Source organism: Electrophorus electricus, chromosome 9, assembly GCF_013358815.1.
Source record: "Electrophorus electricus isolate fEleEle1 chromosome 9, fEleEle1.pri, whole genome shotgun sequence".
Taxonomy (NCBI): Eukaryota; Metazoa; Chordata; class Actinopteri; order Gymnotiformes; family Gymnotidae; genus Electrophorus; species Electrophorus electricus.
In genome coordinates, this window is record NC_049543.1 from 14162357 (window position 1) to 14189494 (window position 27138).

The window sequence follows — 27138 nt, forward strand, 5'->3', positions numbered from 1 at the left end:
TGTGTCAGGAGCTTTAGAACCCACAGTTGATACCAACACAGGGAGAGTCAATGCTGTTAATATTCTACTCCATTAGGATGTGTCGCTTAAATTATTGTGGTCCCATAATTTGTACGCATTTTCTATTACCAAGAACTGACCCTGGGATGTATATATCTGCTTGTTACACACACATACACACACACACACACACATACACACAGAGCTAGTTTAGACTGTAGTTTAGCTTTCACAGCACACCTAGTTAGGCTCTACAGTGAGATAAGCTAACAGGGTCTGCCGAAGAGAACAATGTGACATAGAATGAGAGTGACAGACTGAGAGAGAGAGTCAGGGAGGGAGGGAGAGAGAGAAAGGGAGAGAGAGAGAGAGAGAGAGAGAGAATAGAAAGCTTCTCACCTGCCCTTTTCACATCTTGCCTTGGTGTAAAGCTTCACACATGCAGACATTTGCAGGTGCGTGCACATACACACACACGTGTGCACACACACGCACACACACACACACCTCTGTGCCTCACTCAGTATTACATGTACCTTGGACAGGTTCACAGCACTCACCAATCTGCCTCATTCCTACAATTTACTGCTAACACACACACACACACACACACACACACACAGTTAAGACATGCTTTATCCACTGATGGACTGTGGAATGAATTAATTTATTCATTTTCTCATTTAAACCATTTTGTGTGGTGTTTTTGCTCCATTTATTTACAGCTTTGTGTTTTGTGTAATGTTTTATGTTTTGTGTAATGTTTGTGTATTGTGCATTGTGTAATGTTTTTGTATCGTGCTTTGTTTTGTAACACTTCTGTATTGAGTGTTGTGTAATGTTACGTATTGGTTTGCGCAATGTTTGTGTATAGTGTGTTGTATAATGGTTGTGTATTGTGTAATGTTTGTATATTGTGCTTTGTGTAATGTTTGTGTATTGTCCTGTGTGTAATGTTTGCGTATTGTGTTTTGTGTAATGTTTGCGTATTGTGCTTTGTGTAATATTTGTATATTTTGCTTTGTGTAATGTTTGTGTATCGTGTGGTGTAATGTTTTTGTATCGTGCTGTTTTGTAACACTTCTGTATTGAGTGTTGTGTAATGTTACGTATTGGTTTGCGCAATGTTTGTGTATAGTGTGTTGTATAATGGTTGTGTATTGTGTAATGTTTGTATATTGTCCTGTGTGTAATGTTTGTGTATTGTGGTGTGTGTAATGTTTGTGTATTGTCCTGTGTAATGTTTGCATATTGTGTTTTTATGTAATGTTTGTGTATTTTGCTGTGTGTAATGTTTGCCTTTTGTGTTTTGTGTAAGAAAGAAATCTTCAACGCATACCTAAATGAAAGCACACAGAACACACCACTGTCAACAGCCTCGCGAGTCTTAGCTCCTTGTATCACAATATTGTTATACTGTTTTAATGTTAGAATTACCTGCCTGTGTTCAGCCTGTTTTCCACCCCAAGCCAAAGAAAGTCAAGTCAAGAGGTTTTTTGTTTTCATTTCCACTATAAACATGTATACACTGAAATAATATTCGTCCAGCAACACAAAAAAGGAACGTAAATGTAGACAATAAATGTAAAAATATAGATAACATTAAGGACATCACCATCCGGTCCACGTCACCACATGGATGTGCAAAGGATGTATCATACTGTGATATTTTAACTGATACACTTATTGCAGCCAGTAGACTAATTTAAGAACACAGTATTGTTAAATAGAATACAGTATTAGCTAATATTTGCTGTCGGGCTCTGGGAGTTGAGGAGTCTGATGACATGGGGGTTGCACAGTCTGGCTGTAAGGGCCTGAATACTTCAGTACCTCTTCCCAGACAGTAGGAGTCCCAGACAGGAGTCCCAGACAGTATAAGTCCCAGACAGTAGGAGATTTTTTGGGAGCCGTGTGTGCTGTAAATGTCCATGATGGAGGGGGGAGAGACCCCGATGATCTCATCTGTGCTCACTATTCTCTGTCCTCATTATTCTATGTCCTCACTATTCTCCGCAGGGTCTCGCGGTCTGAGACGGCCAATTCCCAAACCAGGCAGTGCTGCAGCTATTCAGGAAGCTCTGTACTGTCTCTCTGTAGAAGATGGTGAGGCTGTTGGTAGGGAGCTTTCTTCAGCCTCCTCAGGACGTAGACTGACAGGTGAGGTTCTCTGCTGGATGGACACCAACATCTCTTTTGTTTTCTCCGCATTCAGAGACGGGTCGTCAACCTTGCGCTAGTCCGTGAAATGCTGCCCTACCTCTCTGTACGCTGACTCATCCTCCCTGCTGATGATACCCACCACAGCCATGTCATCGAGTCAAGGGTCCACCCGTAACTAACCGAGTCGGTCCATATGCCATTACCATTCAGGGTCACGCGTGTTGCTTTCACGCTCTCAATCCGACAAGCTTTTGACAACCACAGTGGAAGCACGAGTGGGAAAATGTCTCGTCATTCTCGTCGCACATCTTCTCCTCTCCGCTGTCATCCCACTAACCGTCAGCCTCCCTTCTTTTAAACGGGACATGACCTATGACCTCGCCGGAAGGGCCAGGCGGGAGGGGCGGCGGTTACATAATCAGCTTCCCGATAAAGAGAGCAGTGCCGCCCGTTCTCTCGGAATGCGTGGGAAGGCATTCCAGAATCGCTCTGCTGCATTCCAGCCGCACCTCCCCCCAGCACACACGAACACACGCGCGCGCACACAAACACACACATGGCTACTGCTGCCTGCACTTACCTTCTGAAGTGCACACAGCTGCTGCCATAGAAGGCAAAAGACAGAAAAACAGAAAGACAGACTTTGCACTTGATTCTGTACTGTGCTTCCTGTGGAGCTGTCCTACGTGTGTGTGTGTGTGTGTGAAAGACTGAGAGAGAGAGAGAGAGAGAGAGAGAGAGAGAGAGATAACACTCCCTCTTTGTTGAGCTGAATTGAGTAGTTCCTTATTTATCCACACAGGAATAGCCAGAAAGCCAAAATCCAAAATGATGTGTGTTTGTGTTTCAGAAAACCTGATATTTGCCCAGCTTTTTTGGGTGTGCATTTGTGTGCCAGAAAAGATAAAAACCACCCAGAAAATGTGTGTTTGTGTGTTACACAAGTTCAAACAGCAGGCCTTGCTGGCTGTATCAGATGTGCACTGTGCCTATCATATTGTTTCATTTAACAGGACTAGAAGTCATTACAGCAAAAGTATAACAGGGAAAAATGGATACTGTCAGGTGGGTTTCACTGTGTTTGGGGCAGGTGGGTTTTTCTGTGTTTGCTTTCTCTGTGTTTGGTGCAGGTGAGTTTCTCTGTGTTTGGTGTATGTGGTTTTCTCTTTGTTTGGTGTAGGTGGGTTTCTCTGTGTTTGGTGCAGGTGGGTTTGTCTGTGTTTGCTTTCTCTGTGTTTGGTGTAGGTGGGTTTCTCTGTGTTTGGTGCAGGTGGGTTTGTCTGTGTTTGCTTTCTCTGTGTTTGGTGTAGGTGGGTTTCTCTGTGTTTTTACACACTGTGCTGAGCTCGGCTTCTTCTGTTCATTCTGCTCTCAGATATTGATACTCTATCACCCCAGAGGAGCCCTCTGTGTGTGTGTGTGTGTGTGTGTTGTTTGGGGCAAGGCTGAGTCAGCACACTATTGCGCCACGGCCTCCAGTGAGAAAAATTCATTGTTCTCTCTCTCGATCTCTCTCTCTCTTTCTCTCTCTCTCTCTCTCACACACACAGACACACACACACACACACACACACACACACACACACACACACACACACACAGATATGCCCATCACCGCACCTGACCCCCCCGCCAATTACAATCTGTCATCAATCTCAGTTTTATAGTCCACATCTAGCTCAGTTCCAACCACAAGACCACATGGATTCCTGCACTTGTGTCGTCACCAGGTGATTGATCACATGCTCTGCGCTTGTTTAATTAGGCTCAGTGGGCTGCAGGCCACTCCATCCACCATGAACTGGCAGGAGGGGCCCCGTGTTGAAGGCACTTTCTGTGATAGTCTGTCTGTATGTCTAGCTCACATAAACACTCCCCCCCCACACACACCCACACACACACCCACACACACACACAGTAAGTTGGCCTCAAAACACCATGTGACACTGTAGGAGAGGAGGGTCATTTGCTGCAGTAGAAGAAAAAAATTATGCTATAAAAAATACATCTTTTATCTCTTACTCTCTCTCTCTCTCTCACACAAACACACACATGCACGCACGCACACACAGAGATATACATTCACGCATTCTTACACAATTTCAACATTAACAAGTGACTTTGGAAATTGTCGTAATTGAGATGAGTAAAATATTTGCAGAACAGCTGGAACTAGCAAAACCAGTTGTCTAATAAGCCTGTCAATCACACACACACACACACACACACACACACACACACACACACACACACACACACACACACACACACACACACACACACACAGCAGCCAGCCCCTGTTTGTTCCACCCACATGAGAAACATTTACTTGTTTGCCTGTGATACTATGCAATTTTGTGTGTGCAATTGTGCAATTGTGTGTTTTCTGTCTGGACCCCATCCTCCTGTGGTGGGGCTCATCTTTCCATGCGCTCCACCCCTGCTCATTTCCCCACCCACCAACAGTCAGTAACGCAACACACTGCGGAAAGCAAAACGCCATCAGAAGTGACAGTATCAGCTATTTCTTTTCTTTCCGTCTTTCTTTTTGTCATTACCGCTTTCAAGATCAGGACCATCACACGAGGACATCCGCTCGGACATGCCTGTCTGACCTATGACCTACAAACAGTCTGCATTCAGTGTAATATCTCTGAACCTTGCATGGGAACTACTGGTCTTTAAATGTCATTTCCTTCGAGCACTTGGGCCTGCCAGTCTACACGTTTTGATTGGTTCCCGTTTTTCCACATTGTTATCCCTGGCTGAGGTAACCAGGTGGCAGCTAGGGGTCACTGCAGGGTCACATACCCCCAACGCTGCTTGACAGGAACAGCTGAGCTAAAGCGAAGGCCAGAGAAGAGAACCAAGGAAGAGGGTCATAACAAATAGTGAGGTAATCGAGTACCGTGTCACATGCTTAAGGTTGTGGGCGTGGCCCAGAGACTGAACCAGAGCAAGCTGCAAAAAAGAACATAGTCTTATCTAGAAAATATCGGATAACATATAATGAACCTAGCTAAACTATAACTGTTAACTAAACTATAACTGTTCAAACTCTGACTAACCTATGCCTTGTTCTCAAAAGCACTGTAGAACAAAAAGCATCATTAAATGGTGGAGTAATATCACACTGAAGTCTTGTTTAAGACTATCTTAAAGCTACGCTGCTTTTGGGAACCGAGGAGCCCAGTGTGGTCTATCAAAGAAGCGATAATGACTTGTAATTGACATTCCAACCAAGGATGTAAACCCATCTGGGTCTCTAATTCCTCACCAGCACTGTGCTACGTAACGGGAACTATTACGTGGTCTAATTAACCGTAAAACACACTAAACAATAACCTAACTCGCACACATTCTCATCATCGCCAAGCGTCAACGTTTACCAGTCGCATTAACAAAAAGTCATCACTTTGACGACAAGATCTCAGTGGGCAACAGTTGAGTGTCATTTGGCTGATGGCTTGTCTTAAACTTCAACACACCTTTAGGAGGAAACAGTAGCTGAGCACTCGCTCTCTCCACGCACGCACATTGCATTGTGCCTACAGTGCAGTCAGAATTCACTATTAGCCCAACTGGTACTGCACTTTCTTTCTCTGCCCTTTATATAAATGCTAATGCAGCCCAGAGATTCGCATAGTAAAGCATCCCCAGCATAAACTGCACACACGCTACACGCTTTATCAGGCACCCTGTCTGGTACAGCAGCATGGGGGAGCGCTGGGGAGTGATAAATGGCTCACGGCCCATCGGGGATCAGCCGCACGCGTGCTTCTAATTGCGTTTGGGATTGGAGACAGGCGCGTGTGTCCCAGTGGGGGGTGCCAGTCACTTCACGACTGAAGAAAGAGATGATGGAGACAGAAGCATGGCCTGAGGCCACACACGCACGGGTCAGGTCATAAACCCCATTTACTTGAGTCTAACATGTAACTTCATGTATGTGTCTCAAATAATCCTCTAATGATGTAAAAATATTCAGGAAAGACTGAAAGCAACACCCATTTAATGACCTATATACATACATGTGCATGCACACACACAGTGAAAGCTACCGCAAGCTGTTTGAAAATGACTCATCAAACTCCAGGTGCCATTCCACTTTCCCTTCCTGATGCGGTTGCTAGGTGACTACACACAAGTCCTTGAAGTGTGTGTGTGTGTGTTTCACGAGAACTTCTGCGGCTTAATATTCATAGACAAAGCAAGTGCTACCTAACCGGAATCACAGCTTCTGGCATACAGCTAGAACTCGGTTACCCTTTGACCCCCGTTCGAGGAACCCCTAGATTCAAACCTGCCATCCTCCCGTTTCGGGTCACGCTTATACTAGCGCACCCCCCTCAATACTTCAGCACTGTAAAGGTTTTGCATGCGTCTACAGTGAATCATGTGGTCAACAACACCCCTAAAGGGAACAGTGTACTACTGTTTGGACTCTTCTGTGGGCAGTCATCACGGCAGGAAGTAACATAAATATCAGTTCAGTGCGGACTAGATGCACTAGAAAACACCATCGCCGACAAACAAACAGTCAAAGAAAGAAATACATACATACAGGAATAAAATAGAGCGAAGTGAATCGAATAGACTATAACAGTTCGGTCCCTCTCAATTTCATATCCGAACTGTTAAGCACGGAATGCAGAGTTTTTTTTTTTTCCTCTCTCTCTCTCTCTCTCTCTCTCTCTCTCTCTCTCTCTCTCTCTCTCTCTCTCTCTCTCTCTCTCTCTCTCTCTCTCTCTCTCTCTCTCTCTCTCTCTCTCTCTCTCTCTCTCTCTCTCTCTCTCTCTCTCTCTCTCTCTCTCTCTCTCTCTCTCTCTCTCTCTCTCTCTCTCTCTCTCTCTCTCTCTCTCTCTCTCGGCAATTCCATTCCATCAGGTATTCTGTAGCGGCCCCTGCTGACGCAGCTCTCAAATGTTAGTCCATTACTGAAACACAGACATTATTTATATTACACCAACGTTTATGTTGCTTCCATATTAAAAAAAATACCCTGCACTTCACTCATTTTAACGACACATTATACTTTGTGAAAGTGTTAAGTGTAACGTGCTCTTGAAGACAGTGAAACGAGGAAGCGTTCAAGCGGAAAAGAAACTCGAAACCTTTTTTTTTTTTTTTTAAATTATTTGTAGGAAACGACGCATAGCAAAAATATTTAACACAGCATTCACCATTACAGTAGATATACAGGAACTCGAAACCAGCTTCTGTGTTTCATGGGAAGTTGCACGCAAGTTTTATACAAATAAAACATATGGTGATGCAACAACAGGGCAAGCAAAGCTCCGTCTAACTCCACAGCATCAAACGTTACCGGCGAATCTGGAGCTCGCGCGTGATCTTGCAGACGAGGCTTGAGGACGGTCTCGCCAGCCGCGCAGACGCTTGGGGCGCACCCCTTGAAATATTTACACAACGCAAGATCCACAGTTCTGTCACGTTTTTCGACGTAAACGCACCTGGGACTCCGGAAATGTAAACATTTAGCTAGATAGCATATTTTTTGAATATTTTATAGCTAGTGTTTTCGTTTTCATCTTTGCGACCTTGTAATGTTATAGCATTGCGTATGTCCGAAGTGTTTTAGAAGATATGTTTGCAAGTCGTATTTGGCACTGTTGTGTTTAATTTTATATATATATATATATATATATAAAATAATAGCTGCCATAATATACAATAGGAAAGTGGCAGATGGCCCGTCAGAAAGCCGTTCTCCTGTTGCTGGTTTGCGTGAGGATCCTTGGCTCGTGCATGGGCGACGCGCGGCTGCAGAAGACTACGTGCCGGGTGGCGTCTGGCAAAGCGGACTGCAGCCGCATGAACCTGGACGCTGTCCCCCGGGACCTGCCTGCGGACATAACCTCTCTGGACGTGTCCCATAACAGACTACACGCGCTGCAGGCGTCGACGCTGGCGCTCTACTCAAGCCTGAGCGAGCTGGACGCCAGCTATAACTCCCTAACCACGCTGGGACAGGGCTTGTGCGAGTCCGTGCCCCTCATACGGCGTCTCGACGTCCAGCGTAATCAGGTGCACTTGCTGAGCGATAACGACCTGAAATCCTGCTCGCACCTGACCCGCCTAGACCTTTCCGACAACAGGCTCAAACTGCGCGGGGAGCCCTTCTCGGTCCTGAACGTAAGTTGATGTTCTTGCCCCTAACTTACACACACACACACACACACACACACACACACACACACACACACACACACACACACACACACACAAAAACAGGCTATGCATTTTAGAACTTGTTCAGGCGTTGAGTCACAGGGTGTGTCAAAATAAGTAAAACCAGATATGTCAAGGCAATCACCTCTCATGTTTGTAGTTTAGTCATCAGACTGTATTTCTCATTACTTAAATGTGTGCTTTAAGAACAAAGGTCTGGAACCAAAAAAGGCCAGTTAAAGCCAACTGTAACTCAAAATAAAGCAGTAAATAAATAAAGGAAACTTGAGGATTTTTGTTGTTGCAAAATGCTTGTTTATTGGTTTTATTCTTGCAGGGCAGACAGATGATGTGAGGTGCAAAACTTTAACAGGTTCTACATTCACTTCCCTTTTCCAGAATTCCCTCCCCCCAAAAAAACAACCGTGCTGATCTACCAGCTTATTATTAGTCCTGTTCAAATTCTTTATAGATAGATCAGCTGGGGTCAACCCACTCCTCACAAAATAGAATGGGTGCTACACGACAGGAAATGACCTGCTATGTCTGCCATCTGGACCAGTGTAATGTATCTAAGCAATGCTAAGCACGAATTATACAGTATTCACATTCATAGTAGCTGGTTATGTGCATTTATTTGGGGTGTATGTTCGCCATTAAAGATCCCTGGTTTGCATGGTCTGAAAATGTATAATGAAGGGTGTTTGAAAGAGATTATCATACACATTTTTGCCATGCTCTTTCTGTGCTTGTTCGAGCAGAACTTGGTATGGCTGGACGTGTCCCGCAACAAACTGACCTCCGCCCGCCTAGGATCGCGGCCCCAGCTGCCTCGCCTGGCAACCCTTGTCCTCGCCGGCAATGACATCGCGACCCTGAGGGCGGATGACTTTTCGTTCCTCAATGAGTCCTCTGTGCTGGTCCTGGGTCTTTCCGCCCTGCCACTGAAGGAGGTGAGAGGAAGTGCAGCTGCATCACGCGACCGCTGGGTCACACTCACGGAGCCCCAGTGTCTGCGCACGGCTAAGAGGAACAGAGCCCTAGCATGTGTTTAATGGGGGGAGAGAGCGGGAGAGAGGGAGGGGGGAGGGAGTGATGAAAGACCGAGACCACTGTTTATTTAATGAAAGGAAGTGACCCACTTCGTCTGTCATCTGGGCAAATGAAATGGCAGATCAGCTGGGGTCAAACCACTGCTTGCAAAGCAAAGCGGTTGGTCACAGACTGTGTTGTTACTGCTTCATTTGCATGTGTTTGTTTTTTCTGTGTGCCTGTGTTTAATCATTCCAAAAGACCTATCTGGTATCAGCAGCATTCACTATACCGATGATGGGTCAAGTCAAGTCAAATTTATTTATAGCCGTTGTCACAGAGCAGCTTTGTACATGTCCGAGTCAAAGCCCCCAGTGACAAGACAAGGGCGACAGTGGCAAAGAAAAACTCCTTAGAGCATGAGGAAGAAACCTTGAATTAAGGAATCAAGACTCAAAGCGGGGCCCCATCCTCCTCTGGCTGAAAACAGACAGTACAATAGTACCAAAATAAAGAATTAAAAGAAGAATAAGTAGTGAGAGATAAAAAATAAAGAAATAAGCAATGAATGTGTATTCTGGTTTTCTAGAAGTCCTAATCTGTTTTTTTTTTTTTTTTTTGGTGTGCGTGTATCCGAAACCCATCTCCCATGAGAACGTCTGTGGAGGGCAAAGGAGAGTAGTTGGCTGGGGTGGAGGTGGTGTGGGCTACAACAGGGGACATCAGGGGGTGGTGGGAGTTGCCATGGCAGCTGAGACGGGTTGAGGCTCAGTAACATCATGACATCAGGGGTAGGTGTACCTCGGCAGAAAGAGAGAACAGATTATTAGCCATGTCCAGGTACAAGGGTGTGTAAATTAGGGAACTGTAATGTGCAAAAATAGACTCCAATCTACACCTTAACCTAAGATGGGAATAAAATTAATTAATAAAATGCCTGATTGTACAGATTCAGAAGGGTTTTCAGCCTAGCCTTAAATATTGAGACTGTGGGAACTTGATATCACTTACACAGACTTTGACCCGGACCATAAAATGTAATGATTTAATCTGACAGTAACATGGATGTGGATGGTGACTCATGAATGATAAACATTATATTTATGCTTACTTGAGCACTAGTGGTTACATGGCAGAGTTTGAACTGATCAGTGCATTGAAAAGGTGCAAAAGTTGATGAAAAGACATTAATCTTAAGGTTAATACACCCAGTATTTCTCCTGTCAATCCCAAAATGATGATCGCTGCTCGAGGAACCCAACCTGAGATTAACTACAGAGAGCTTTGAATCTGCGTTCAAACTAGATGTTTAGTCCAGGATCAGCTTTAAAACAGCAGGGTGTTTTGTGTGTTAGTCTCCTTATTTGCCTTCTCAGGAGTCCTGCCTCAGTCCTGCTGTAAAGGACCGCAAACATGGAATGATATCAAATGTTTTAATGTAAGAAAACAGAGATCCACAGTACACAGAACAGGGTCAGAACCAGAGAACATGGAACCGTGAGCGAGAGGGGTGCCAGAGCCTGGTCCAAAATCCAAGATCCAAAATGCCAAAGAATCCCGGGCAAACGGATCCAGAGAGCAATCCAAACAGTAACCAGACCAGAAAAACAAAAACAGCAAAACAAACGAACCTAACATGCAGGGACCGGTTCAAACACGGTGACATTATTTTCCAAGTTTACAAGAACAGAACTAGAGTGTCTTTATCGGGATGGTGAACAGACGATATCAATTAGTATTCCCGAGAGGATGAGCTACTGGTTGTATCCTGATGGGCCGATCATGTGGGCTGAGCCTCCTGGGCACTCTACAGGTTCTCCATATCCTAGTACTCTGTGTGGCACCTGTCTTAGTCCTTTTTTGTTTTGGAAGAACACTTATTCTTCCCAGAAGGTATTTAATCTGTTTTAAACCTGTTTCTGTATACTATATTGGTTAACATTTGGATTATATACTTGTAGTCTGTTTCTGAGTATATATGTGCTATACTGCTTAATTTATTATTATTTTTTACATAATTTCCTATTGGTTTTTATCTTAATAATCTCACTTTTGTTTCTACTGTGATCTCAGGTGGAGAATGACTGCTTCAAACCTGTGGCTGGGCTCCGAGATCTGATGTTGGATGGGAGCAACCTCAACCCTCAGGTCCTCTCCTCTCTGTGCTGGGAGCTCTCGGAGACGGCCGTGAGAAACCTCTCGCTCCGAAACACCCAGACCCTGACGCTCTCGAACACCACCTTCCAAGGCCTAGGCAAGACTAATCTCACCGTGCTGGACCTTTCCAACAACCAGCTGTCCGACATCCCAAAGGGCACGTTTCAGTGGTTCCCATTGCTAGAGAACCTCTCTCTCGAACACAACAACCTCAAACACCTCACCAACGGCACCTTCTTGGGCCTGCGGAGCCTGAAGCAACTCAACTTGCGAAAGGCGCTGACCAAAAGCCACATGTCCGCCTATTCTGTAATAGACGACTTTTCTTTCCAGCCTCTGGTAAAGCTGGAATACCTGTGCCTGGAGCAGACTGTGTTTAGGAACATCACGGAAAACGTCTTCGCCGGACTTCCGAACCTGAGACGGCTGGACCTCGGGTGGAGCAGCACAGGCTTGAGGACGGTCAGCAATGCCACCTTTGCTGCCCTAGCAGGATCACCGCTCCTCCAGAGGCTCAACCTCACGGGCATGGCCATAAGGAAGCTGGGCCCCGGCGCATTCTACAGCCTCGGGAACCTCACCACGCTGGTCCTCAGCCACAACTTCATCTCCCAGCGGCTGACGGGGGAGGAGTTCCGGGGCCTCGGCAGTGCCACTGAACTCCACCTGTCCTTCAACCAACAGAACATAAGCCTTACGCCCACGTCCTTCGTCCACGTCCCCACATTGAGGACCCTGATGCTGGCTCGCGCCCTGACCGGCACCCTGGACCTGGAGCCGTCCCCGTTCCAGCCACTGGTAAACCTGTCCGTGCTGGATCTCAGCAACAACAACATCGCGAACATCAACAGCGGCCTGCTGGATGGGCTGCACCAGCTCAGCGTATTGAAGATGCAGCACAACAACCTGGCTAGGGTGTGGAAGAACGCCAATCCCGGCGGTCCGGTGTTGTTCCTCCGGGACGCCCGGAATCTCTCTGTCCTGGAGCTGGACTACAATGGCCTGGACGAGGTCCCTCTCGTGGCCTTCCGGGGACTCTGGCGGCTGAGGGTGCTCAGCCTAGGCGGGAACCTGCTGAACTTCCTGCGCGATTCCATATTCGACGACCTGGTCTCTTTGCGCTACCTGTGGCTGCAGAAGAACATGCTGACGTCGGTGCGGCGGGAGACGTTCGGAGTGCCACTGGCCGGCCTGGCCGAGCTCCGCATGGAGCACAACCCCTTTGACTGCACCTGCGACAGCGTCCTGTGGTTCGCCGAGTGGCTCAATGCCACCAATGCCAGCGTGCCTGGGCGTGCCACAGGCTACGTTTGCAACACCCCGCCGGCGTACTTCAACCGCTCCATGCTGGACTTCCAACCAGACTCCTGCAAGGACCTGAGGGCTTTCCAGGCACTGTTTGCACTCAGCCAGTCCCTGGTTCTTGGCCTGATGTTCCTGGCGTTCCTCATGCACTTCCAGGGATGGAGAGTTCGCTTTTACTGGAACATCGTGACCAACCGCGTCGTAGGCATGAGGGACGGTGGCTACAACGACCTGGCCAGGGACAGGTACGAGTACGATGCCTACGTGGTCCACGCCGAGGAGGACAAGCGGTGGGTGGAGCGAAGCCTGCTCCCGCTGGAGGATGAACAGTTCTGCTTTTTCCTGGAGGACCGAGACGCGGTGGCAGGCTGTTCGGCGTTGGCGAACATCGTGGACAACATGCGGAGATCCCGGAAAATCCTTTTCGTCGTCACGGAAGCGCTTTTGAAGGATCCCTGGTGCAGGCGGTAAGAACACCTAGGCACGTAATCTCCCAGTCAGGCAGGGAAGGGTGAACGGGACTGAGAGCTGATGACCGCAAACCAGCAGTCACTTCTCCTCAGTCTAGTTCCTTTTAAATGATCCTTTGTAAATTCATGAAAGCAGACACCTTTTAGCAAACGAGCACACTGCAGCTGAAATGTCTCAGCTGCCTGGTTCGTGAAGTATAGGAGTGTTGATTTTAGATTATGTACAAGTGTTTTTAAAAAAATTTTTTAAACATTCTTCTCAATTGGTTGTAATAATAAAGCTTCTCTACCTCCCATTTTCTCTCTCTTTGTCTCCCTCTCTCCTGTTATCTTTCTACTTCCCTCCTTCCCATTTTCTCTCTCTCTCCCTCTTCCTCTCTTCTATTCTCTCTCCTGTTCTTTCTCTCTCTCTCTCCCTCTTCCTCTCTTCCGTTCTTTCTCTTCCCCTCTTTCGTTCTCTCTCCCCCCCCCTCGCTCTCCCGTTCCCTCTCTCGCTCTAGGTTCAAGGCCCAGCACGCGCTCCACCAGCTGATGGACGAGAGCCGTGACGCGCTGGTTCTCGTCTTCCTGCAGGACGTGCCTGACCACCGGCTGAGCCAGGCCCTCCTGCTGCGCCGCGCCATGCTCAAGCGCCGCTGCCTCGTCCACTGGCCCCTGCAGAGAGAGCGCGTGGGGGCCTTCCGCCAGGAGCTGCAGCTGGCCCTGGCTTCCAGCAACAGGGTCCGTTAAGACCCGGGTCGCCTTCGACGCTGGCTGCTCGGAACAGGGCTCGTAAACACAGTGTTTCCCTGCCAAGTCTTCGAGAATACCCATTCCTCCAGAATTAAGAGCATTGTATTGAGAGACACCGCGCTAACGCATTTTTCTCCTCCAGCGAAATCGCCTTTAAATAACTTTGACGGTCGTTATTGCGTCAGGCTAATGCGGGTTCGGCTTTGTAAATGACTAGCAAGTTCCGCAATATAATACTAACCTGTTTGCAACTAACCAAACTCAAAGCAGAATTAGCCAACTTGCTCAGAGATAAACACCATGGCTGGGTTCAACGGACACAAATGCAGATTGTGAGGGCAAGACGGCGTGTCTGTGGGCATCGGCTGTTGGCTGTGTCTGCCTTTCTGATCCTGTCGGATGTACAGTTATTTGAGGCTTGCTTACGCAAGGAGTTGTACCATGTGACAATGAAGTGTAAAGTAAATAACAGGTTCCACAGTGCCAATGGATCGTAATGGTAAGAATTTGGCAGCGGGTGTTTTACAGTGAATCGGCACAGGATTTTGATGGAGACCTGGACTCAGACTTGTCCGTGAAGTTCATGGACATGACTTTTTTTTTTTTTTTTGAGTTCCGCATTCACAGCTAAACACAAAGCAGGCCCTAGCTGTTATAGAAGGTTTTGATTGGTCCAATTACTTTTGATCCGCCTGAAATGACCAGGACTGCAGGACAGGGCTGTGTCCTGTACGGTGTCACTCACTTTTCATTTTCTGCATGTTGTTTTATTCCAAGACCAATGTGCTGGTATTCAGAGCCAAAAAACCCCCCAACAACCCCCAAACAAAAATGTTTAGACTTTCATGCTTTTATTCAGTAGTGTGCTGTTTGGAATCTTCCCTGCTCGCACCATGGCTGACATGGTGATTAGTGGCGTATAGCTGAATATAGGGACTGACTCAAACAGTGCTGCAATCGCCACCAGGCTGAGAGCGTTAGGTTTGGTAACATTCCGAGTTGCCACACACAGCCCGGTGTCACTGGGACACTCACACACGCACCCAGCCAACCACTCAGCGCGGGTGGAATGTGTAAGCAAGCCTCGAGTTCAGACCGTGCGTCCCTGCCACCGCTACAGCCTTGAAAAGGCACGCACCTTAACTCTACTGCGCATGTAATGTTCCAGGTGTTCATAGCTTTCATGCAAATAATTTTGGAAATCATATGACATTTGCTGATCTGTGGTCATTACCTTAGTGGAGTGATTCAGCATTTTATGGAACGAAGAGTTCCTGCCTGATTTCTGAACTAAGTAACCAAGGTCAGAGAAGCAATTATTATGAATGCTGATAGTGTAAAGATGGTATTTACAACGTTGCATTTTTCCCCATACACTTAACGACTTGGAAGTGTAAGAAATCTCTGTGTAATTGATGTTAATTTAACATTACTGAATTTATCTTAATTGTATTTATCTTAATCTGAATTTATCTTAATTGTAACATTTAACAACGCATTAATTTTATTTGAGTAGCTTTCAGTTCCGTGAGATGTGGCTTGTCTCTTGGAATCACTGTAAAACACTGATTGTACTTTTTGCCATATCAGCAAACGATTTCATGCTGTCAGTGTAATTTAACTAATCACGTTTACTGATAATATGCTTCCATCTAGCGGTTATTTCAGTGCACATGTCGCTGATGTGTGTTACGATGTTTCATAAAAAAACGCCTTTAATGAATAGTTTAAAAAAACAAAAACAAAAAAAACAACAAAACATTGCAAAGAACATTTATCTACATACTAAAAAGAGGCCCCACAGAAACCTGATTAGATATTGGCTATGTATTGTTTGTAAACGATGCCCTAAATTTTCTAGATCACAGTTACAGCCACAACGTATTACTGAGGAGCGCTGAGCAGTGAGGTGGTTGTGCAGTGTCAGTGAGTTGAACAGGTCAGTGGCCAATAAAATATCTGACACACACACACGCTGGAATTGGCATTTCTGGTGCCTCAAGCAAAGTTGTCGGGGCTTTAATCAAATACTTTTTTTTTTTTTTTTTTTAACAGCAAAGTACAATATTTACCCGCCTTATACAATCTTTACTTATCTGAGTGCAGTCATAATTGAACCATCTTGGTTTATCTTCTATAATTTTCTGTCTTTTTTGGCGGCTCGTAGTTGTGTTCAATCAAGAGTGCTGATTAGCTAGCTAGCGTGTTACGGTATCACAAGGAAAGGACCTTTTAGACGTTTAGACCTTTTTCCGTTTTTTTCAGCCAACCGCCCCCCTGATCTCCGGGACACCACGCATCTGCGTGGTGTTAAGCATGAACGAAAGACAACGACAAATGCTCGGATAACTTCAAATATCCACGTGACTGACAACCTCGGCATTTTAAGGCGACTTGAGAACGACATGACTCTTGAGAGTACGCTCTTATGAACCCGACGTCAGCCACGGAGCTAAAGAACGGAGCGAGGAGGGTATAGACGTGAGAGCGCCTGGGATTAGGAACGCAAACGGCGATCACACCGTCCTCGCCAGCAGACACGTAGAGCAGGAAACTGCCTCTTCGTACCACTGAGAGGCAGCCCCCGTCGCCATGAGACGGGGCAGATAAATCGAGTCGGATTTGCCCACTTACGACGCGGCCCAGGACACTCGTGCCAATGTAGAAGGCTGCATGTTTTGATTCGAGAGTCCGGAATACCTGCTACAGCTTTGTTAAAGTTGTGTGAGTGGGCCAGCCAGTCGTGTAGGTAGACGATGCACCGACCTATGGGGACTCCGGTGAGCACTTGCTCTGCTCACATGTGGTCGGGGAACAATGCGCTCCGACGTTAATCAATGTAGTCAAGCAGCACGATCATTCGTTTACTCTGCAGCGATAGTGTTCATGGCTAGCGCAAAAAAAAAAAAAAAAAAGCCCACGTTGGGTCAACTTTTAGCGTCCAACCGCAGCCCGTTTTTACACCAGAAACAGCGTGGCGAGTACGGTACGGGGCACACCGCGCGTATGGAAAGCCAAAGTGGTCAAAATTCGCCTCAACCCAACCGCGTTTTATTTGGACGCTTATTTTTCACTATACTGTAAAATACGCTGCAAAAACCAACAGAAACGCCGTATTTGACGCAGTTTATATGTCAGTTGAAACGCCGTAAAAAGCGCCGTTTTTGACGCCGTTTGGCGTGCTTACAACGATGTTTAAAACGCCGCTTTATAGTATGACAATTGGCTCCACCTATTGGGTTTGACAGCCAATAGACTTGAACTTTCTTCACCAAATCACTCACGAACAAGGTCAGACCAGTTCACTACAGAGCTTAATCGTCTGATGAACCGGTGCTCGTTTGTTTTTGGGATTCACTCAAGAATGTATTTATTCATACACTTATTAGTTAGCTGGCTAGAAGTTTAGTAGACCTAGCAGTGCCCATGGCTAGATACTTCGGACATCGTACTTTAAATAGGCACTTGTCTAACTAGCTAGCAACATTTCCTACAGCTGGAAAATGGCGAGGAGGAACTTCATTTTAGGTTGTCGATGGACACTTAATGACTGCACTCGACTACTATTAACAGACAATCATGGACTGGATGTACTTAATTCCACATTAATGAGGTAAGGGCCATTTTAAATGAGTTAATTGCCAAGCACCTTAAACTGGTAAAACTATAACTAGAGACAACTAACTGATAATTAGCTGCAAAACAAAGTTCACCCAAAAGTAGATAGACAGACAGACAGACAGATAGCGAGCGAGCGAGCTAGCTATCTTAGTTATTTTACCAAATGTGACTTTTCTGTGTTCTTGTTCCAACTCTAGTCCTGCCTAGTAAAGTTTCAAGAATTGGCTGCACCCACACCTGTGCCCGTAAGAGTGCTGATCTAGAATTTGTGCTACCAGGACAGGTCTGCTAGAGCTAAGAACCACTGATCTCACACATTCTCTTCCAACCAGGACTGACTTGTTAATTATCAGATTGGGTGGAACAGTGTGTTTGAGCATGAAGGACATCAATCTATGCAGGGAATGGGCACTCCCAAGACCAGAGTTGGAAACCTGTGGCTTTAGTTTGTTACATAAATGCCCATATTTGATTAAAATGTGTTACAGTGCCTGCTTTGTCCTCATACATCTGTGTAGGTTGGAAACAATGCAAAGGAGTCTTGATTGGGTTAGGGGAAGATTGGTAAATGTCACTGCAGCCGATCAGCTAATTAATGACGTGAATATCTCCAGAAAGTTTGGACATATATTCATCGCTTGCAAAACATCAACAATATATGGTGCTGAACACTTAGATTTGTACTTTTAAAAAATGCATTGATAGATTATACCTTCAAGTGTGGAAAGCTGCCACTTTTTACAGGCCTATAGTCTTGTACTATTATTGCTAATAATAGTACTATTAATAGTCTTGTACTATTATTGCTGCCAGGTCAAGTTACCAGGCACCACTGAGTTGGAGTGGCACTAGAGGTCAACCACATTAGTCTATCACTAGAGACCAATTGTTATTTCTGAGGTCATGCGGTTTTACAGGAACACACATGGCAGACATTTTGCCTGTATCATTGTGTACAGTCAGAAGACATTTGAGGTAAGTCTGTTTAATTCTTGTATTGTCTGTGATTGACTTGTACACACTTCATTTTTTTCCCCCTAAGTTATATAAGACTTGAAACTGAGACTTGCATATAGATACATCCCTATAAAATGAAATTCCTACAGAATATGCTTACCTAGATGATAAACATTTTACTCATGCGTCACAAAAAAAGAATTGGAGTGTGAAACTGAATTCACACAGTATCTGGTGTGACCACTATTTATCTAATCATATTTTTAAATCAACTTTTTGCAAAATGGGACTAAATTATTTACTTTTTGTACAGTATATTATGTATATAATGTTGAACTTTCTGGTTTTCAGACAGTTTGAGTTCTCTTGTTCTGTGTCATATTCTGACATGGCAGACTCTGCTCTGGATGAAATGACCAGCTTGGACCTGAGGCTGTTCATGCACAGTTGCGTGCCATGGGAGTTTGTGTTCAGAGACGCAGAGTGTGGGCGAGCACGCATCGGTTTAATCCTACAGCAGCTACACTTGGAGCAATGTATCAGACGCTACACATAGCATGCATACCGTGTGGCTGGACCCAACCCTGTGGCACCTTGATGGGAATCACAAATTAAGGTAAATACTTGGACCATAACTGATGGCACTCTTTCTTGGGTAAATAAATTCAAATAAACTGTTAATTATACTCTTTGAAAATGAATAGCCTAAACATACAGAGAGATGGCAAGCTGTCTGTCTGCTTGTTCCCAAAAGCATATACTAACATTATTACTGAACTTTATTTTAGATGGAGGATGGTTATTCATTGAGGCATTGATGGTTGTAGCCGTCTCATTGTCTTCCTACATGCCTCCAAAAACAACTGGAGCAACACTGTGATGGAAAGCTTTATAAGAGCTGTGGCCAAGTATGGTGTGCCTTCTGGAGTCAAGACTGATCGTGGTGGAGAGAACAATGCAGTGTGCTTGCTGATGAATATTTTCAGAGGCTCTGAGAGAGGCAGTCCTATGAGAGGAAGAAGCACAAATAACTAGCAAATCGAGAGGCTTTGGGGTGACCTGTGGAGGGGGTTTACAAACATGTACTATGATCTCCTCAGTTTTCTGGAGCGTGAAGGAATTGTGGATATGGATGTAGACAATGAGCTCCATCTTTGGGCTCTTCACTATGTGTACTTGCCAAGGATCAACAGAAATTTAGATGCCGTTGCCCAACAATGGAACAGTCATGGTTTGAGGACAGAAGGACACCAGAGCCCAATGCAGATTTTTGTCAGAGGTTGCATGGAACAGCAGGGATGGGGAAACTACTACACTGCATGACCTCTCTAGTGTCAGCACAAGTGAAGGTGGTCTCGAATCACCACCAGCTGTTGCTGCTGAGAGTGGAGGAGCCCCTGCACCTGAGGTAGACTGGGTACAGATGGTTGCAGTACCTCAAATACAGTTCATGTAGGATCCTGTAAACATGGAGCAGCTGGTTGCTCAGTTTGGTCCAGTTGCAGGCCTCAGGAACACCTTGGAATAGACCTCACTTGAGATGTTCTCTTTTCTGACATCCCTGACCCAGACTCAGCAGTAGTCAAACTGTTTCCAGTTTGGGGATCGTTCAAATTTTTTAAAGATTTGGTTGGTATCAAAATGCTGAACTTCACTAACCTGTCCTAGATAGGTGTAGGAATTCTGTGGCATTTGGCAATGTTAATATTTCCATGTTTAAGTGAAAATTTCTGTTTTATGGCATTTTGCACTTTTTTTCAAAAATGTATATTCTTGCAATGCATTAAACAAAGTTTATGGACTGCTTCATCAGAGCTTAGTAAAAATACTCAAAGTTACTTAACTCCTCTTTTCAGAGAGGCCTTTATCAATATTTCATTTTATTCTTTTTAAAATTTGATTTATAGTGATTTGGCCTTATTACACTTATGTAAAAAAATAACTGATGACATTCCCTCACTGACAGTCATTTAACAGGGGCATGTCAAGTTGCCCTAAAGCATGGATCAGATAAGTCTATGAATGTGTCAATTTTCTTTTGAATCAGAAATGATGCATATATTGACATTCAATACAAGACTATAATTCTACATTCCTACAAAAGCTTACTCCTTTTATACCTTCCCCAACCCCAGTGCTCACTTTAACGCCATGTGCGTAAGGTGTGTGAATTCCTCCTCTTCTGTGACTCCTCGGGGCAGGAAGAGGCAGCGGGCACAGGTGGATGTATACGGCTACCATCTTCCTGACCGTAAGATTGGATCTGGCAGTTTTGCTGGAACCCCAGCAGAGGGACTGAGTCAACCCTGGTGACAAAGATGAGGATGTCATCAAATAATAATATATCCACATTCTCTTCTGTTGCCGTTTCTTTGAATAAATGTTATACTTGATGAACAAATAAAACATATAACCATTACTAGTTGTATATATTCTACCATGATGAAATACAGCTGCTGCTTTATACTCTGTGAGGGGAAACTGCTTAACGCTTGCTTAAAAGAGGAAGTAAGAAATGTGTGACCTTTGTCTTGACCAGTCTGCAAGAAAGGTGAATAGAGAAGTGATGGTGCAGCTAATGAAAAAGCAGAAGTATGAGAGTGATCGCTTAGCTGTTGCTGGGCAGGGCTGCAGCACCAGGGAGTAACAAACTGTTCTTAGCAGGAAAGAATGTTCAAGGACGTTTGAGATTCCTGGCATGTGGAGTCAGGAGATTAGCACATGAGAGAACAACAGAATGGTGGGGGTATATGAACTCATGTGAGAGAGAAGTAAGAGGCTTCTCTCCCTCGATGCATAAGGGACAGAACCATAAAGCTCACTTATCTGCACATCTGGCTCGAGTCCAATCGATCTTTCCTCCACAACTCTTTACAAACAAGATGACTGTCACTTGCCTTGAATGGACATAAGCCAGCACTCCCATAGAAAGATGGTTTCCCTCTTCCTGCTCTCTGTAATTGCTGCCTTCAGGACTTCATATTATTGTAAACAGGTCCCGGACATCAGCTCGTGTAAGTGTTTTGGCAGTGTATGTGAATACTGGGAGGAGCTGCTCCCAGAAACTCTCCACCACTGTCCACAGGAAATTCACCCCTTCAGTGAACTTGTGGATCATACTTGGCATCCTGAATATCTTAAATACAATCATCAAATACACTCATCAAATACAAATCTCCTATTTGGCATCATCCAGACACACAGAATGAGTTATTCTAAAAAGGCAGGTCCAAACAGAAGTATTAAACATAATTAACTGATAAATACTTGTGCTAAGAACATGTGAAAATGTGTAAATATTACACACAGGTAAGACCACTGATTCAGAAATCACTTGTGAGTGTTTAGCTATATGAAAAAAAGATATCAATATCTTTGTCAGGTTAAAAAAAGAGCAGCATGTTTAATCATGACAATGAACACACTTAAGTATGTGAAAGTCTTTGCTCAGTTAGAAAGTAGCATTTGGAACCAGCATTCTGTACCTTCTGTGAGGGTGCTTTAACCGCAAACTTTTACATGGACTTAACCATTGTGCTTTAGAGATCTATCTAGGAAAATCAGTTGAGGGAGGACTTGTGTGGTATAATGCATAAAAATATTCTTTAATTTGTAAGGGGAAATACCCATTACATTAGAAATACCTAAATATCAGAATTTAACTGTATTGCTTTATTCAGGGTGCGAAAAACATTCTCTCAGTGAATAATTATTAAGACAGATCTCACAAACACAAAATATACCTTACAACAGGCTATACACTGTTAAGCGATAATTAGATTGAATGTTCACTGAAACTTTGGATAGCATATTAGTTGTTAGCTAGCTTACTAACATATGTTTTACTTATAAGTACATATAACTATGTAGCTAGTGCCTATAGCATAGATGTAGCTAGTATGATTTAGCCTACATCAACTCAATATCTCACTTAACACTGCTTATTTTTATATTTAACTGCTCATTTGAAATCTTACCTTTGCAGAAGACTACCATTGTTATCTTCATCCAGAACAGCTTCATTCAGAAGCCAATTAAAATGTTCATTCATTCTGTCCCTTATAGAAGTTATTCTTCGTCGAAAGGGTTCTGACAATCTGACTTCCACTGAGCGGGAAAGCGCATCTGCCCTTGTTCTGCATTAGTGATGATTGAACCAAAAAGCATGGGTAAACAATTTATAGGCATATACCATCCATATTAGCATGCATAAATAAATAAATAATTTTATATAAAAAAACTTAATTAAAAATTGCCCTACTAGGTCTTTAACAAAAACATACAAGGTGTATGTAAAAAGTCCTAATGTTAATACAACACTAAGTAAATAAATAAAGGTGTCAAAAAACCCCAATGCCTTAACTTTTATTTGTGAATGAAAAACTTAGCTAATAAGATCAACAGGCTGATAATCTATCATAGTCTATTATAGTGCATCATTCATTCTGTTGATTTCCCCCCCCCCCCAGCATTCAGCCACTGTCAATATTAACTTGATACATCCATGTAACCAGCTATATGTTATATAATACTCTCTAAGGTATAGACTACAGCTGAAGATCTTAAATGTTTAAAGATCTTAAAACATACTTACTTATGTAAGTCCATGTAACTTACAATTATGACTGAGAACAATTTGAGCAACTGAGGGATAAGGGTCTTGCTCAGGGGCCCAACAGTGGCGGGATTTGAACTGGCAAACTTCTTACTACTCGTACCTTTACCACTGAGCTACTACTTCCACATTTACGGCTCAGTGCCCAGATGACCAAGTGGAAACTAGCATGGATCTCCAGTAATACTGGACTGACTCCAGCCCAAACTTCCCACCGATTCAGTTCTTTCACAGTAATTGTTTTACAGACCCACTCCTCCAGATGAGGCCATTTCTTTGCAAACCTTTAGACAAATGTTTATACAGGTAAACTGAATTATATATATATATATATATATATATATATATATATATATATATATACACATACACACACACGATGGTATATGGGGAGGAGTCAGCAATTTTTCAGTTACCAAATTTGAAGCAAATGTTAGACTCATGGTAAAATGTTTTCTTCATTTAAATCAGCTTACATTTCACAAGCTTACACATGTATCATTTAGTTCAGATTTACTTGTATAGTACTTTTCATAACAGGTGTCATCACAACTGACATCAGAGTCCAATTACAAGGCAACAAAATGTCTTTCAGATCACGAAAAAACCTTGAGCGCAACCAAGACTTGAGTATTCCATCCTCGGGTAGACACCAGATATCACAAGCAATGCAAAAAAAAGCAATGGGAGATAGGAGCCAATTTAAGAAAAGATGGGAGCATACAGTAATTAGTAATATATTAGGAAAGATAGATAGATAGCAAGCTTAGTCATTAAACAGAAATCTTAAGATTAATCAGAAGAGATCACTGAGTAATGTGTGAGCATCTAGTAATGTGAGGTCACCTGAAGAGTGACAATGAGAATCAAGTTCATCACGGCTATGTCAGAGGGTGAAACTGCTGTAGTTGGAGTGCACAGAGGATACAGTCACCAAACAATTCATTCAGTTTTAACCAGAACAAAAGTCTGACACTACCAACTCACACCTGATAGCTAGCTAGGCAACAAGCTCAAAACAAACGTGCATTTGTTACTGCAAGATAAACTTGCTTTCAGTCTAGCGATAGAAACAACACATTACTGGCCAACTACAGCTACCTTTGGGTGAGCTCCGTTTTGCAGCCAATTATCAGTTAGCTAGTTGTCTCTGGTCATTATTTTACCAGTTTAACGGCCTCGGCGATTAACTCAGTTTAAAACGGCCCTTACCTCGTTAATTTGGATTGAATTACATCGGGTCCTGGATTGTCGAGTGCTGTCATTCTGTGTCTGTCTACGATGTGAAATGAAGTTCCTCCTCGCCATCTTCCAGCTGTAGAAAATGTTGCTAGCTAGTTAGCTAACTAGTTAGCCAATTGCCTATTTAAAGTAATTGCCCATTTAAAGTACGATGTCCAAAGTTCCTAACCATGGCCACTACTGCTAGGTCTACTAAGCTTCTAGCCAGCTAGCTAGCTAATGTGTGTATGAATAAATACATTCTTCAGTGAATTAACACATATGTAAATCCCCCAAACAAACAAACTTAAGCAATGGTTCATCGGCCGACTAAGATCTGTAGTGAACTGGTCTGCTCTGACCTTGTTCGTGAGTGATTTGGTGAAGAAAGTTCAAGTCTATTGGCTGTCAAACCCAATAGGTGGAGCTCATTGTCATACTATAAACGGCGTAAGCATGCCAAAAGTGCGTAAAACACGGCGTTTTTGATGGTTTTTGCGGCGTATTTTACGGCGTAGTGAAAAATAACGCAGTATTTTGCGGGGTAAAAGCGTCCCAAACGCCGAATTTTTCGGCGTTTTACAAATAAAACGTGTTTCGTTTGAGACGAGTTTTCACCACTTTGGCTTTCCATACGCGCGCAACTCACCGCGGAAATCCGCGTGTGTAAGGTCAAAATGACAAATAGGAAAGAGCTTTACGGTATCTTACTTGCAAGGAAACAGTAACACATATCTGTTAACAATTCGGTAACGGTAATTACGTTTACCTCGCGTGGTTTAATCTAACGTCGATTCTATTCTGTAGTTTGTCATTCCTTAGAAAAGTTCAAGCACAGTGCTGGCCAGAAATAAAATGTGTTTCTTGCAAATTGCTTCAGGTGTCTATCCATGTGTGCAATTTTTATATGTGTAATTATGTGTAATATTGAATAAATATATATATCTTAACAATCCCCACCACGATCCCACGGTTTATCAAGCCCTGGTTACAGCCTTACCTTGCCTAGGTTAGATAGGCTATTTCCCGCTTCAGCATCACGAACTGTGAAATGACATGAATGAAAAGTAATATATTTGTCCCTGTATATAAAGTGCGTGGTATAGTAAAGTGCACGGGGCTTTAGCACGCATAAATGGCTTGTCATGATTTAGACTGCCTTGGGAAAACAACAGAATAAAGTGAAATGATGAATTATGGTTAGAATTATGGTTATTCATCAAGTTGAATTCTTATGTCGTGCAAAAACCAGTCAGCAAGCAGGCTGGTAGAGAACACAAACAGGAGCGTACAATTAAGGAGTTGTTTTATCCGTATTCCTATCTCTTAGAGACGCTCAAAGCACTAACCACTACTTTTCCCCGTTATCGTTTTCTGCACTCCCTTTTGGATTGTTCCGGGTAAGCGCCTTTATTTGTTATTTCTTGCTGACTCGGGAATTTTCCACACATTATCTTCATCCCAAAGTCTGGGGTTTTATTTTAATACCGGGCCCACATCTGGCTTTCGTCATGTTCTCTTTTTGCAGCCTTTAATTATACATAAAGGCGTATTCTTGGCTTGTACATAGGATTTGTGTACAACATAAGTTTAAAACAGTTTTTGAGTTTAAAAAAAAGATTTCGCATAATAAAAATATCCAACAGCGGTATTCCGTATTCTTCGCTGCAGCTGTACCACCACATGTTGGCATCAGTCAAACAAAATGGTCTTTGGAAGGCGTGCCACGAGACAAGATCGTTACTTTTTAGAAAATGTTTACTGAAGGAAAAAGAAAACAATTAAATTAAATCGTCCAGCGCGCGGTCAAAAAACCGTTGCTTCCAAAACCAAAAGCTGACTCTGTAAAACTAATCAAGTTAGATCCATTCATTACATTTACATTTTACATTTACGGCATTTAGCTGACGCTTTGACCCAAAGCGACTTACAATTATGACCGAGTACAACATGAGCAATTGAAGGTTAAGGGCCTTGCTCAGGGGCCCAACAGTGGCAACTTGGCAGTGGACCACTCGGAACCAAAAAAGCAGTGACATCACACCTGACAGCCAAAAGTCCCCAAAACACAAACGTTACATCATTCAAACGTGCCCAACCTCTGTAAATAAAATATCAATGTACAAATCAAGTATAATTAAATTATAATTTTCCAATTGTTTTAACTAACCATAAACAATCTCCTAGTTCGTAATTGGATTTATTCTTAATTAGATTCTATAGATTCCCCCCCCCCCCAAGATAATTAAATTGAAAACTAAATAGATACAGCCCGTTAGTCCATAAAAGCCTTTTCCTCGGGGAACAGTCACAACATCATTGACAGGTCTGGACAAAGAATTTGGTGAAGGCAACCAGTTGTCACAGACCAGATCTGAAGCAGATTGCTCGCAGATGTGAAAAACAGAGTTGTTTTTATTTGTAAACGCACAATCCGAGCTCAGGGTAATGAAACCAACAGAGGTCAGTATCCACATAGCAGTCCGACAGAGCAAACCAACAGGTAGCTTACAACAGTGAGACGATAATCCATAAACAGAACAAGTTATAATGCCAGCCAGCCACGCACGCACGCACACACATACATGTCATGACAATACTTCGCAAAGAACACACGGAAACAGATGGGTTGTAGACAGAACTAATGAGAAACCGGTGGGAACCATCAGTAACCAT

The 27138-nt window shown here is 43.8% G+C and overlaps 1 protein-coding gene across 3 annotated transcripts in view; it reads left to right on the plus strand.

Moving 5' to 3' along the window:
* The window catches only part of tlr3 (toll-like receptor 3), an 18600-nt gene extending 2581 nt beyond the window's left edge, over window positions 1-16019 (plus strand). Inside the window, exons 2-6 of one of the 3 annotated variants that reach the window (XM_027031403.2) lie at window positions 2020-2160; window positions 7859-8316; window positions 9114-9305; window positions 11458-13313; window positions 13817-16019. In XM_027031403.2, coding sequence (XP_026887204.2) covers window positions 2020-2160; window positions 7859-8316; window positions 9114-9305; window positions 11458-13313; window positions 13817-14045 — 2876 coding nt within the window. In that variant the 3' untranslated portion in view covers window positions 14046-16019. Of the gene's footprint in view, window positions 1-1502; window positions 2161-4657; window positions 5060-7858; window positions 8317-9113; window positions 9306-11457; window positions 13314-13816 lie in introns of those variants that run through there. The other 2 variants (XM_027031402.2, XM_027031404.2) reach the window with 2 other exon arrangements.
* Window positions 16020-27138: the final 11119 nt, after the last annotated feature.